At 33.0% G+C, this 14,468-nt stretch overlaps 1 protein-coding gene across 7 annotated transcripts in view; it reads right to left on the bottom strand.

The window, feature by feature from the left end:
• Positions 1-12,120: 12,120 nt before the first annotated feature.
• LOC145749724 (dedicator of cytokinesis protein 9-like) overlaps positions 12,121-14,468 on the bottom strand; it is a 64,837-nt gene continuing 62,489 nt past the window's right edge. For all 7 annotated transcript variants that reach the window (XM_082565566.1, XM_082565565.1, XM_082565564.1 and 4 more), the window contains 2 exons: positions 14,058-14,196; positions 12,121-13,374 (listed from right to left, as the gene is read on the bottom strand). In XM_082565566.1, coding sequence (XP_082421692.1) covers positions 13,237-13,374; positions 14,058-14,196 — 277 coding nt within the window. In that variant the 3' untranslated portion in view covers positions 12,121-13,236. The remainder of the gene's footprint in view (positions 13,375-14,057; positions 14,197-14,468) is intronic.

Raw genomic sequence — 14,468 nt, forward strand, 5'->3', positions numbered from 1 at the left:
ACAAACAAATTATCAGGTAATAAAAATAAATTAAAACACTAACCAACAAGTTATTAAACAAATACAAAACACAAAATAGTAGCCTACTAATTATTAGTAGGTAACAGATAATTAGTGGTTTAATAGTTATTAGCCAACAAACAAATAGCTAACAAATCAAAAAGTAGGAGTTCCAGCTACTCGCACTCTAGCACGCCAACTAGCGGTCGACTTTGACGTCTACAGAGCCCCATCTAGCGGATGGTAATGTGGCTACTGACGAGTAAAGCGACGCGAACTGACGCAAACTGACGCGTTAAAACTGAAGTGACGCAAACTGACGTTACAGCTGAAGCGAGCCGACGATAGCGACGAACGACGATAGCGACGGACGACGAAAGCGACAGACGAAAGCGACGCAAACCAAAGCGACGAACGGAGCGATGTGTTGCAACACGCGCACTAGCCCAAGGCAACGTATAACTGACGACTCTCCTTACTCAGCTAGGCTGATCCTAGTATTAGGTCAATTGAGTATAATAAATGTAATAAACAATATCCTAAACCTGAGAAGTTTGGCCATTGACTTAAGGGTTGGAGCTTATGCCTTTCATTAGAGGGAAACTTATAAATTTAGTTAGTAGATGTTCTACCACACAAACATTAATGAAAAAGCAGTCACCAAATGAATTGTTAACATTAAAATAAAAAGCAAAATTAAAATATAATTAAAATTATTAAAAAAATATAAAAAAATCACAATAAAAATATTTCACCTTGTCTTTTGGAAGACTATATGTTACCTATCTTTCTCGATTCCTCATCAGATCCTCTATTTTTCGTCAGATCATCATCAGATCCTTCAGATGTTCTTTTATTGATCACCAGATTCTCCAGGCTCACGAGATCGTCATCTGAAACCTTAAAAAAAAGCTGAAAAGCAGTTATCTATGTCAAATTTAAAAAAAAATTAGTTAACTATTTACCTTGTCGTTCAGAAGACTATATGTTACCTATCCTTCTCGATTTCTCATCAGATCCATCATTATTCGTCAGATCATCATTAAATACTCCAGATGTTCTTCTATTGATCACCAGATTCTCCAGGTTCACAAGATCGTCATCTAAAACCTTAAAAAGAAAGCTGAAAAGCAGTTATCTATTTCTAATTAAAAAAAAAATTTTGATAACACATTTACCTTGTCGTTTAGAAGACTATATGTTACCTATCTTTATCGATTCCTCATCAGATTCATCATTATTCGTCAGATCATTATAAGATCCTCCAGATGTTCTTCTATTGATCACCAGATCCTCCAGGTTCATGAGATCGTCATCTAAAACCTTAAAAAAAAAGCTGAAAAGCAGTTATCTATGTCTAATTAAAAAAAAATTTAGTTAACTATTTACCTGGTCGTTCAGAAGACTATATGTTACCTATCTTTATCGATTCCTTATCAGAAGCATCATTATTCATCAGATCCTCCAGATGTTCTTCTATTGATCACCAGATCCTCCAGGTTCACGAGATCATCATCTGAAACCTTAAAAAAAGCTGAAAAGCAGTTATCTAAATCTAAGTAAAAAAAAATTTAGTTAACTATTTACCTTGTCGTTCAGAAGATTATATGTTACCTATCTTCATCGATTCCTCATCAGATCCATCATTATTTGTCAGATCATCATCAAATCCTCCAAATGTTCTTCTATTGATCACCAGATTCTCCAGGTTCACGAGATCGTCATCTGAAACCTTAAAAAAAAGCTGAAAAGCAGTTATCTATGTCAAATTTAAAAAAAAATTAGTTAACTATTTACCTTGTCGTTTAGAAGACTATATGTTACCTATCCTTCTCGATTTCTCATCAGATCCATCATTATTTGTCAGATCATCATCAAATCCTCCAGATGTTTCTCCATTCTTCGTCAGATCATCATCAGATCCTCCAGATGTTCTTCTATTGATCACCAGATCCTCCAGGTTCACGAGAATGTCAACTGAAACCTTAAAAAGAAAGCTGAAAAGCAGTTAACTATTCCTATTTAAAAAAAATTTTAATAACACATTTACCTCGTTGTTCAGAAGACTATATGTTACCTAACTTTATCGATTCCTCATCAGATTCATCATTATTCGTCAGATCATCATCAGATCCTCCAGATGTTCTTCTATTGATCACCAGATCCTCCAGGTTCACGCGAACGTCATCTGAAACCTTAAAAAAAGCTGAAAAGCAGTTATCTAAATCTAATTAAAAAAAAATTTAGTTAACTATTTACCTTGTCGTTCAGAAGATTATATGTTACCTATCTTTATCGATTCCTCATCAGATCCATCGTTATTCGTCAGATCATCATCAGATCCTCCAGATGTTCTTCTATTGATCACCAGATCCTCCAGGTTCACGAGATCGTCATCTGAAACCTTAAAAAGAAAGCTGAAAAGCAGTTATTTATTTTAAATTAAAAAAAAAATTAGTAAACTATTTACCTTGTTGTTCAGAAGACTACATGTTACCTATCCTTCTCGGTTCCTCATCAGATCCATCATTATTCGTCTATTCGTCAGATCATCATCAAATCCTCCAGCTGTTCTTCTATTGATCACCAGATCCTTCAGGTTCACGAGATCGTCATCTGAAACCTTAAAAAAAAGCTGAAAAGCAGTTATCTATGTCAAATTTAAAAAAAAATTAGTTAACTATTTACCTTGTCGTTTAGAAAACTATATGTTACCTATCCTTCTCGATTTCTCATCAGATCCATCATTATTTGTCAGATCATCATCAAATCCTCCAGATGTTTCTCCATTCTTCGTCAGATCATCATCAGATCCTTCAGATGTTCTTCTATTGATCACCAGATCCTCCAGGTTCACGAGAACGTCAACTGAAACCTTAAAAAGAAAGCTGAAAAGCAGTTATTTATGTTAAATTAAAAAAAAAATTAGTTAACTATTTACCTTGTTGTTCAGAAGACTACATGTTACCTATCCTTTTCGGTTCCTCATCAGATCCATCATTATTCGTCAGATCATCATCAAATCCTCCAGCTGTTCTTCTATTGATCACCAGATCCTCCAGGTTCACGAGATCGTCATCTGAAACCTTAAAAAGAAAGCTGAAAAGCAGTTATTTATGTTAAATTTAAAAAAAAATTAGTTAACTATTTACCTTGTAGTTCAGAAGACTACATGTTACCTATCCCTCTCGGTTCCTCATCAGATCCATCATTATTCGTCAGATCATCATCAAATCCTCCAGCTGTTCTTCTATTGATCACCAGATCCTCCAGGTTCACGAGATCGTCATCTGAAACCTTAAAAAAAAGCTGAAAAGCAGTTATCTATGTCAAATTTAAAAAAAAATTAGTTCACTATTTACCTTGTCGTTTAGAAGACTATATGTTACCTATCCTTCTAGATTTCTCATCAGATCCATCATTATTTGTCAGATCATCATCAAATCCTCCAGATGTTTCTCCATTCTTCGTCAGATCATCATCAGATCCTCCAGGTTCATGAGAACGTCAACTGAAACCTTAAAAAGAAAGCTGAAAAGCAGTTATCTATTCCTACTTAAAAAAATATTTTAATAACACATTTACCTTGTTGTTCAGAAGACTATATGTTACCTAACTTTATTGATTCCTTATCAGATTCATCATTATTCTTCATATCATCATCAGATCCTCCAGATGTTCTTCTATTGATCACCAGATCCTCCAGGTTCACGAGATCGTCATCTGAAACCTTAAAAAGAAAGCTGAAAAGCAGTTATCTATGTCAAATTAAAAAAAATTTAGTTAAATATTTACCTTGTCGTTCAGAAGACTATATGTTACCTATCTTTATCGATTCCTCATCAGATCCATCATTAATCATCAGATCCTCCAGATGTTCTTCTATTGATCACCAGATCCTCCAGGTTCACGAGATCGTCATCTGAAACCTTAAAAAAAGCTGAAAAGCAGTTATCTAAATCTAATTAAAAAAAATTTAGTTAACTATTTACCTTGTCGTTCAGAAGATTATATGTTACCTATCTTTATCGATTCCTCATCAGATCCTCCAGATGTTCTTCTATTGATTACCAGATCCTCCAGGTTCACGAGATCGTCATCTAAAACCTTAAAAAAAGCTGAAAAGCAGTTATCTATGTCTAATTAGAAAAAAAATTTAGTTAACTATTTACCTTTTCGTTCAGAAGACTATATGTTACCCTATGTTTATCGATTCCTCATCAGATCCATCATAAATCATCATTAATATGTTATTTGGTACAATTGTTTAATATAATTTAAAATATATAAAATTAATTATTTAGTTTGTTAGTTATACCTATTCATTGCATAAATACCAAACTTACATTAAAAAAGGGATAATATTAGGAAGTAATTAAGAAAAATTATTAAAATAAACAAACTAAATCAATATTAATTAAATATTTAATCAAACAAACAAATTGTAAGGTAATAAAAATAAATTAAAACACTAACCAACAAGTTATTAAACAAATACAAAACACAAAATAGTAGCCTACTAATTATTAGTAGGTAACAGATAATTAGTGGTTTAATAGTTATTAGCCAACAAACAAATAGCTAACAAATCAAAAAGTAGGAGTGTAGATTCCAGCTACTCGCACTCTAGCACGCCAACTAGCGGTCGACTTTGACGTCTACAGAGCCCCATCTAGCGGATGGTAATGTGGCTACGGCAGCTAAAGCGACATAATTGACGTAACAACGAAAGCGACGCAAACTGACGTGTAAAACTGAAGCGACGCAAACTGACGAGTAAAGCGACGCGAACTGACGCGAACTGACGCGTTAAAACTGAAGTGACGCAAACTGACGTTACAGCTGAAGCGAGCTGTCGAAAGCGACGAACGACGATAGCGACGGACGACGATAGCGACGGACGACGATAGCGACGGACGACGAAACCGACAGACGACGAAAGCGATGCAAACCAAAGCGACGAACGGAGCGATGTGTTGCAACACGCGCACGAGCCTAAGGCAACGTAACACTGACGAATCTCCTTACTCAGCTAGGCTGATCCTAGTATTAGGTCAATTGAGTATAATAAATGTAATAAACAATATCCTAAACCTGAGAAGTTTGGCTATTGACTTAAGGGTTGGAGCTTAGGCCTTTCATTAGGGGGAAACTTATAAATTTAGTTAGTAGATGTTCTACCACACAAACATTAATGAAAAAGCAGTCATCAAAATAAATTGTTAACATTAAAATAAAAAGCAAAATTAAAATATAATTAAAATTATTAAAAAAATATAAAAAAATCACAATAAAAATATTTCACCTTGTCTTTTGGAAGACTACATGTTACCTATCTTTATCAATTCCTCATCAAATCCATCATTATTCGTCAGATCATCATCAGATCCTCCAGCTGTTCTTCTATTGATCACCAGATCCTCCAGGTTCACGAGATCGTCTTCTGAAACCTTAAAAAAAAGCTGAAAAGCAGTTATCTATGTCAAATTAAAAAAAATAATTAGTTAACTATTTACCTTGTCGTTCAGAAAACTATATGTTACCTATCCTTCTTAATTTCTCATCAGATCCATCATTTTTCGTCAGATCATCATCAAATCCTCCAGATGTTTCTCGATTCTTCTTCAGATCATCATCAGATTCTCCAGATGTTCTTCTATTGATCACCAGATCCTCCAGGTTCACGAGATCGTCTTCTGAAACCTTAAAAAAAAGCTGAAAAGCAGTTATCTATGTCAAATTAAAAAAAATAATTAGTTAACTATTTACCTTGTTGTTCAGAAGACTATATGTTACCTATCCTTCTCAGTTCCTTATCAGATCCATCATTATTCGTCAGATCATCATCAAATCCTCCAACTGTTCTTCTTTTGATCACCAGATCCTCCAGGTTCGCGAGATCGTCATCTAAAACCTTAAAAAGAAAGCTGAAAAGCAGTTATCTATTCCTATTTAAAAAAAAACTTTGATTACACATTTACCTCGTCGTTCAGAAGACTATATGTTACCTATCTTTATCGACTCCTCATCAGATTCATCATTATTCGTCAGATTATCATCAGATCCTCCAGATGTTCTTCTATTGATCACCAGATCCTCCAGGTTCACGAGATCGTCATTTGAAACCTTAAAAAAAAAGCTGAAAAGCAGTTATCTATGTCAAATTAAAAAAAAAAATATTTAACTATTTACCTTGTTGTTCAGAAGACTGTATGTTACCTATCCTTCTCGGTTCCTCATCAGATCCATCATTATTCGTCAGATCATCATCAGATCCTCCAGATGTTCTTCTATTGATCACCAGATCCTCCAGGTTCACGAGATGGTCATCTGAAACCTTAAAAAAAGCTGAAAAGCAGTTATCTAAATCTACTTAAAAAAAAATTTAGTTAACTATTTACCTTGTCGTTCAGAAGACTATATGTTACGTATCTTTATCGATTCCTTATCAGATCCATCATTAATCATCAGATCCTCCAGATGTTCTTCTATTGATCACCAGATCCTCCAGGTTCACGAGATCATCATCTGAAACCTTAAAAAAAGCTGAAAAGCAGTTATCTAAATCTAATTAAAAAAAAATTATTTTTTTAAAAATTAACTATTTACCTTGTCGTTCAGAAGATTATATGTTACCTATCTTTATCGATTCCTCATCAGATCTATCATTATTCGTCAGATCATCATCAAATCCTCCAGATGTTCTTCTATTGATCACCAGATCCTCCAGGTTAACGAGATCGTCATATGAAACCTTAAAAAAAAGCTGAAAAGCAGTTATCTATGTCAAATTAAAAAAAATTTAGTTAACTATTTACCTTGTCGTTCAGAAGACTATATGTTACCTATCTTTATCGATTCCTCATCAGATCCATCATTAATCATCAGATCCTCCAGATGTTCTTCTATTGATCACCAGATCCTCCAGGTTCACGAGATCATCAACTGAAACCTTAAAAAAAGCTGAAAAGCAGTTATCTAAATCTAATTAAAAAAAAAATTAGTTAACTATTTACCTTGTTGTTCAGAAGACTATATGTTACCTATCCTTCTCGGTTCCTTATCAGATCCATCATTATTCGTCAGATCATCATCAAATCCTCCAACTGTTCTTCTATTGATCACCAGATCCTCCAGGTTCGCGAGATCGTCATCTGAAACCTTAAAAAGAAAGCTGAAAACCAGTTATCTACGTCAAATTAAAAAAAAAAATTAGTTAACTATTTACCTTGTTGTTCAGAAGACTATATGTTACCTATCCTTCTCAGTTCCTTATCAGATCCATCATTATTCGTCAGATCATCATCAAATCCTCCAACTGTTCTTCTTTTGATCACCAGATCCTCCAGGTTCGCGAGATCGTCATCTAAAACCTTAAAAAGAAAGCTGAAAAGCAGTTATCTATTCCTATTTAAAAAAAAACTTTGATTACACATTTACCTCGTCGTTTAGAAGACTATATGTTACCTATCTTTATTGACTCCTCATCAGATTCATCATTATTCATCAGATCCTCCAGATGTTCTTCTATTGATCACCAGATCCTCCAGGTTCACGAGATCGTCATCTGAAACCTTAAAAAGAAAGCTGAAAAGCAGTTATCTATGTCTAACTAGAAAAAAAATTTAGTTAACAACTATTTACCTTGTCGTTCAGAAGACTATATGTTACCTATCTTTATCGATTCCTCATCAGATCCATCATTAATCATCAGATCCTCCAGATGTTCTTCTATTGATCACCAGATCCTCCAGGTTCACGAGATCGTCATCTGAAACCTTAAAAAAAAAGCTGAAAAGCAGTTATCTATGTCAAATTTAAAAAAAATTTAGTTAACTATTTACCTTGTCGTTCAGAAGACTATATGTTACCTATCTTTATCGATTCCTCATCAGATCCATCATTAATCATCAGATCCTCCAGATGTTCTTCTATTGATCACCAGATCCTCCAGGTTCACGAGATCGTCATCTGAAACCTTAAAAAAAAAGCTGAAAAGCAGTTATCTATGTCAAATTTAAAAAAAATTTAGTTAACTATTTACCTTGTCGTTCAGAAGACTATATGTTACCTATCTTTATCGATTCCTCATCAGATCCATCATTAATCATCAGATCATCATCAGATCCTCCAGATGTTCTTCTATTGATCACCAGATCCTCCAGGTTCACGAGATCGTCATCTGAAACCTTAAAAAAAGCTGAAAAGCAGTTATCTAAATCTAATTAAAAAAAAATTTAGTTAACTATTTACCTTGTCGTTCAAAAGACTATATGTTACCTATCTTTATCGATTCCTCATCAGGTCCATCATTAATCATCAGATCCTCCAGATGTTCTTCTATTGATCACCAGATCCTCCAGGTTCACGAGATCATCATCTGAAACCTTAAAAAGAAAGCTGAAAAGCAGTTAACTATGTCTAATTAGAAAAAAAATTTAGTTAACTATTTACCTTGTTGTTAAGAAGACTATTGTTACCTATCTTTCTCGAATCCTCATCAGATTCGTCATTCTTTGTCAGATCATCATCAGATTCTCCAGATGTTCTTCTATTGATCACCAGATCCTCCAGGTTCACGAGATCGTCATCTAAAACCTTAAAAAAAGCTAGAAAGCAGTTATCTATGTCTAATAAGAAAAAAATTTAGCTAACTATTTACCTTGTCGTTCAGAAGACTATATGTTACTTATCTTTATCGATTCCTCATCAGATCCATCATTATTCGTCAGATCCTCCAGATGTTCTTCTAGCAATCACCAGATCCTCCAGGTTCACGAGATCATCATCTGAAACCTTAAAAAAAAGCTGAAAAGGAGTTATCTATGTCAAATTTAAAAAAAATTTAGTTAACACATTTAACTTGCCTGCAAACTGACAATGTTACAATTAAAGCCACCGACAAAATCATACAACTGGCGAAACAACTAAAGCGACCGCCGAAATCGACGCAAATTGACGTAACAACTAGAGCGATCTACGATAGCGACGAACAACAAAAAATGAGGAATAACGAAAGCGACGAATACTGAAATCGACAAACAGCAAAATCATCGAACAACGAAAGCAACAAACAACCAAAGCGATGAACAACGACAGCGACAAACAGCGAAAGCGACGAACAGCGAAAGCGACGAACAGCGAAAGCGACCCAGACTATAGCGACGAACAGAGCGATATGTTGCAACACGCGCACAAATTTAGTTTAAAGCAAGACTTATGACCCAGTTAATCCAACTAGGCTGATCCTAGTATAAAGTCATTTTTAGTTTAATATCTGTGATCAACAATATCTTAAAGTTCACAAGTTGGGTTATTGCCTCCAGAGCTGGGCTGTAGGCCTTTTATTAGAAGGGAAACATGTAAAAGTTGTACAATGATAAATAAACTTATTATCTCTTTAATATATATATATTTTTATGGAAAACAAGTATCTTACCGGTATGCTAAAGAAATCACCTTTTTTGTATATTTCTCATAGCTCATCAAAGCCTTAGTTTACAACTACCTGAGGGCCACATCCAACTTTTCAGTTTCTCCTTAAATCATCGTAGAATCGCCTAATTTGTTTCTATTCTTCATCAGATCATCATCAGACACTCTTTATCTGCGAGAACGTCATCTAAAACTGCAAATAACAACTGGGGGCAGTTAATATGTCTAGTTAGGAATTATCTTTTTATACGCTTTTAAAAAGTGTTGTTTACTAAATACGCAGACTGTTAAACGCAATTCGCCAGACATTAAAACCACGAATGTGTCGACACGCGCACGATCCTACCCCTAACGCATTGCATAATTAGATCAACAACACCATATACACTATAACAATTTTAAATACTAAAAATAAAAAAATAGTTTACTTAACTCGATTTGTTGAAAAAAATGGCTTCGTTCTAAGGACGCTTTCAACCTGGTTTAATCTCTATACTTAAACTTAAAACAAATACCCTGAACACCGGCTGACTTAATGGCGGACAAGTCCATCCAAGAATAAAGTCAAGTTGTGACGTCAGTTGTATTCATCCGCCACGCATTATGCTAAAGGCGTATAAAGAAATAGTTCCTTAACTAATCAAATTTATAAAAAAAAGCAACAGCGTCGTTATCTTACGAAACAATTAAAATTAGAAACCTTTATTTATTTTTAATATTTAATTAAATATTAGCTCTATAAACTTACAACTTAACTATATACCACATGTTTTAACACAAACACAAAAGCGTTTCGTTTCTCTTAAATTCTGCGCTTCGCTTAAATTCGGCGCTGATTGCCCGAAACGAATTACGCTTTTCTTCAGTAACATTTTAAAATCTCTTTACCACAACCTTACTAGTCGGGATTATTTTTGTGGTAATAACTATTTTTCTTATTATTTAATTACTTTAAGTTTACGTGACTTACTTGTTTAAAAATAAATATTGTTAGCACTGACCTAATATATTTTTGCGTTACGTCATTTTATTTCACCGCGCACGTGGTTTGTTCACTTAACAATAATCAAGTGATTTTATTTTTAAAGCAAGTCTTTCAAATTTTTTCATATTTTAATACTTGAATAAAAGCTATTTTATAGTATGTCATAAGGGTCGGCATTGCAATCGTCGTAATACGGTCGCAACTTTAAACTAATATTTGTCCGTGATTATGACCAGCGCGACACATAAAGATTTCTTTTTTTAATATAAAGTTCTAGAAATCGAATATACATAATAAAAAATGACAAGGCTGGATTACGTTTGAATTTAATATACAGTAAATATTATTTTAACCTTGTCGATAGCCCGCCATCTGGTTCTTATTTCAATTGCCATATTATGGTTGCAATTCTTAACTAATATTTGCCAGTGATAATTAACCCGACAACCACAAACAACAGTTTTTTTTTGGGGGGGGGCCTAAAAATTGGACTTACATATATATTTAGACATCGTCCATCAAGCTACATTATATATACATTTAATTGTAGTAGAAAATTAAAGTAAATTTCGTATAAAAACTTAAAACCATAAATTGTAAATCTGACTCCCCATATGAAATAAAAACTGCCGATGTCAGCAAAACTCGAGGTAGAATTGAGGTGAAATACCTAAAATACATTGAGACTGGTTATTTTAATTATCTGTGTTATGGGATTTACTATTTGTTGTTAGGCTAGTCATAAGCACAGCTACTGCTTAGCGTAACACCTACATTCTTAAGATGTCAACACTTGAATTCAAACCCAGATCTTAGGACCTTAAGTCTTCGTTAAATAAACTAAAGTGAGAATAAAACCCAGGACCTTTGCTACAACAAGTCAGCAATGAGAATTAAACACATAATCTTAATAAATAGGAGCACAATGCTCGTTAAACTTCTGCAATGCAAAATGATATAAAACAATTAAACATGTTTTTTACGTTCCTCTTAATTACCACAGGACAACATAGGCAATACAGGACAATGCATTTACTACACAGGAAAAAAATAAAATACGGAAATCGTATAGACTGTTTTTTTTAATTTAGGGCAACTAGGGTCATTTTCTAAAAAAGGGGTTAGGGCTGGGGTTAATAAAAAGTGTCCCTTTTTCGGTATTTGGTTTTTATCAAATGACAGTAAAACAGTCAACGCGTCCTGTGCAGTTCTGTGTGGTAAATAGTAACTTTCTGTGTGGTCCTATGTAGAGTAATGCGGTCATGTGTGGTAATTAGTAGGACCCTGTTTTTTAAAATCTTTAAGTTTGAAACTAAGCAAAGGTTATACTATACGCTTATACTCTTCCACGTGGTTTGTTGTTTTTATAATATGGTAAGCATTATAATTCGTTTCGCTTTAACAAGCAATGGTGTAAATAAAAGCGGCATATAAAAATTTATCCCCACCACTCTATAGTACTTTGTTTTACAACCGAATATTTGCAGGGTATATCTACTTTAAAAGCACTTTAAAAACAGCATTAGAGCTAACCCAGTATGGTTGTAGTATAATATAACCGGTATCTAAGCTTTATTACATAAAGATTTTCATAAAAAATCTTCCCGTAGTATCGTAAATAATCTAAACACTATCCTGTTAATGGTTAGCCTCATAAACAGCCAAAATATAAATTAAAAAACTTTATTTCATTAATCACAACAAAAGTTATCTTCTTTTAAAAAAATTGTTTTAATTTTTACATTTTATTTGAAACTTGTTAAAGTAGCAATAATTTAATTTTGTGTTACATGCTGATGCTGTATTTTAAGTCATTAGATTGACGTCAAATGATGTCATTCCATGTAAATAACCCTTTTTTTAAAGGGGAAACATTTGTTAATAATACAGATTGTAAAGTAAGACCCAAATAGATTTATTAAAATTCTAAAAAAATTTAAATCTCATGTTTTTCAGCTGCAATGTTTACCTATGGGCACATTGCATAATAACTTAAGCAATAACTTTGTTAGTTAGGCGAAGAAAACTTAGAACAGATTAGTAAATTGTGTAATCTCCGCAATATACAGTGGCAAAAGAAACAAGGATCTTAAATTTTTTCGGCATGTTAGTTTGTATATACTGTAAATATGTTAAGAAACATTTAAAAAAACGACAACCATGCTTCTTCAATTATGTTGGATTAAAATAAAAATTACACAAAATCAATAGAAAATTTAAGAAAAACAACACTTTTCATTATATTCAATGTATCATTACTGCCTTGAACGGCCTAAAAAAGTAACTCAAGCCAAGTTATTAGTTAAGCACATTTTAACGTTTAAATGCTGGTTTAAGTGCTAAGCAGAAATAAAATAAAAGAACCATTTGAACAATAGCAAAATAAACAAAATATAAACAAAATACCATCCTGGCATTTCCTTATTTATATGCGTTTAGGAAGTTGGAAATATTTAAAATTTAGTAAATAATTTTTTAATAACAGACTTAATATGAAAATCCCCGTCGTGAAAGCTAACTTCGTGAATTTTTTTTAAATAGTCTTTTTAAAAATTCTACAAGGACCAAAACAAATGCATTAACTATGTCGCCCTCATGAGAAATGGTCTAAAATCGAAAAAAACGCCACCAGCGGTCAAAACAATTATTAACCGCAATAGTCGATGTAAAAGACAAAAGCAATTATGTATCAAAAGTGCTGCAAAGATCAGTATTTAACCGTTGTTAACAAAACAATTAACAAAAAAAAAATGGCCAGTTAAGAAAACAGATCACTCTAAAATCCAACTGCTTGTTAAAATCTAAAAAAGCGGAATTTAAACGACGGATGCATCGGAAACGGAACCAGCAACATTCCGCTTCGGAGTGACAGAGGTTCCGCTTATTTGACTGAACACGTGCTCGGCTTCGAACCCAGTTGAAACACTAATAGTATCTTCATCGTCATGGAGTAACTAAAATATAAAAAGTTAAATTAAACTTTTCCACAATATACAATCAGTACTAAAATACGGTAAGTTGCGGGGTGCAGAAATAGGGGGGCCGTTTGTGTAAATCCGCATTCTTTCCTTCCCGTATCTCGCAGCAAAGTACAAGAATTCCGTCCAGTCCGGAATTACGCGAATTTTCGTTAACGTTTACAAATGGTCCCGTATACTGCATCCTGTACTTTAGTATTGTTCTTATCATGAGCATAAAAAATACTGTATTAATTATAATACTGTAAGTAAAATTGTATTTAAAAATAAATTGTTACGAAAGAATTGTAGTGTTTTAGAAAATAGACGGGAAATTCAACCTTTACTTTAAATAGCTTTCAAAAAAAAATTCGTTGGCCAATATTACGAAAAACTAAAACTTGAATTGTAAGTTCTATTTTTAACGTATTAAGTATTACATAAAGGCTTTAAAACCATTTTTTCTATAAGTTAAATTTAATCTGAATTTAATCAAAAAATGACATGTTTAAAACTTGTGTGTTTGTATAAAATAAAAGCAGATTGTGATTGATGCTTTATCATACGTATAAGTACCCCTGATATAACTGTATGCAAATCAGATAATCTACCAAACCTTAATTTTAAACATACAATACTTTTTATAAAAAAAATTATTTTTTAAATATTTATTTTTTTACCTGCTCGTCTAGTATAACAGATAACTCATCGGTCATAGTAATATAACATTGATGTAATGTTTGATGATAAACTTCTTGGTTGGCTGTAATAAGTTGTGAATTGATTTCCAAAGCTTTTCCGCATAACTCAACAAACCGCCTATAAACAACAGAAATATAAAAAATTAAAGATAAATTTTAAAATGTGTGATTTATACTTTTTTTTAATAAAAAATGTTTATGCTTTATAGCTCATATTATAAAATATTTCTTATCTGCTATTTCTCTGTTAAAAAAAATAAAAATTTCAGCTACAGATATTTTATTTTAATCACAGTATGATTTACAGATCAGTTTCCGATTTGTAATTACCAGGACAAAAATAATTAGGAGAATCAAGAGCGAGTGTACATGCAAAAGCACTTTCCCCTA

The sequence above is a fragment of the Corella eumyota genome, chromosome 4, assembly GCF_963082875.1.
Source record: "Corella eumyota chromosome 4, kaCorEumy4.1, whole genome shotgun sequence".
NCBI classification, from domain to species: domain Eukaryota; kingdom Metazoa; phylum Chordata; class Ascidiacea; order Phlebobranchia; family Corellidae; genus Corella; species Corella eumyota.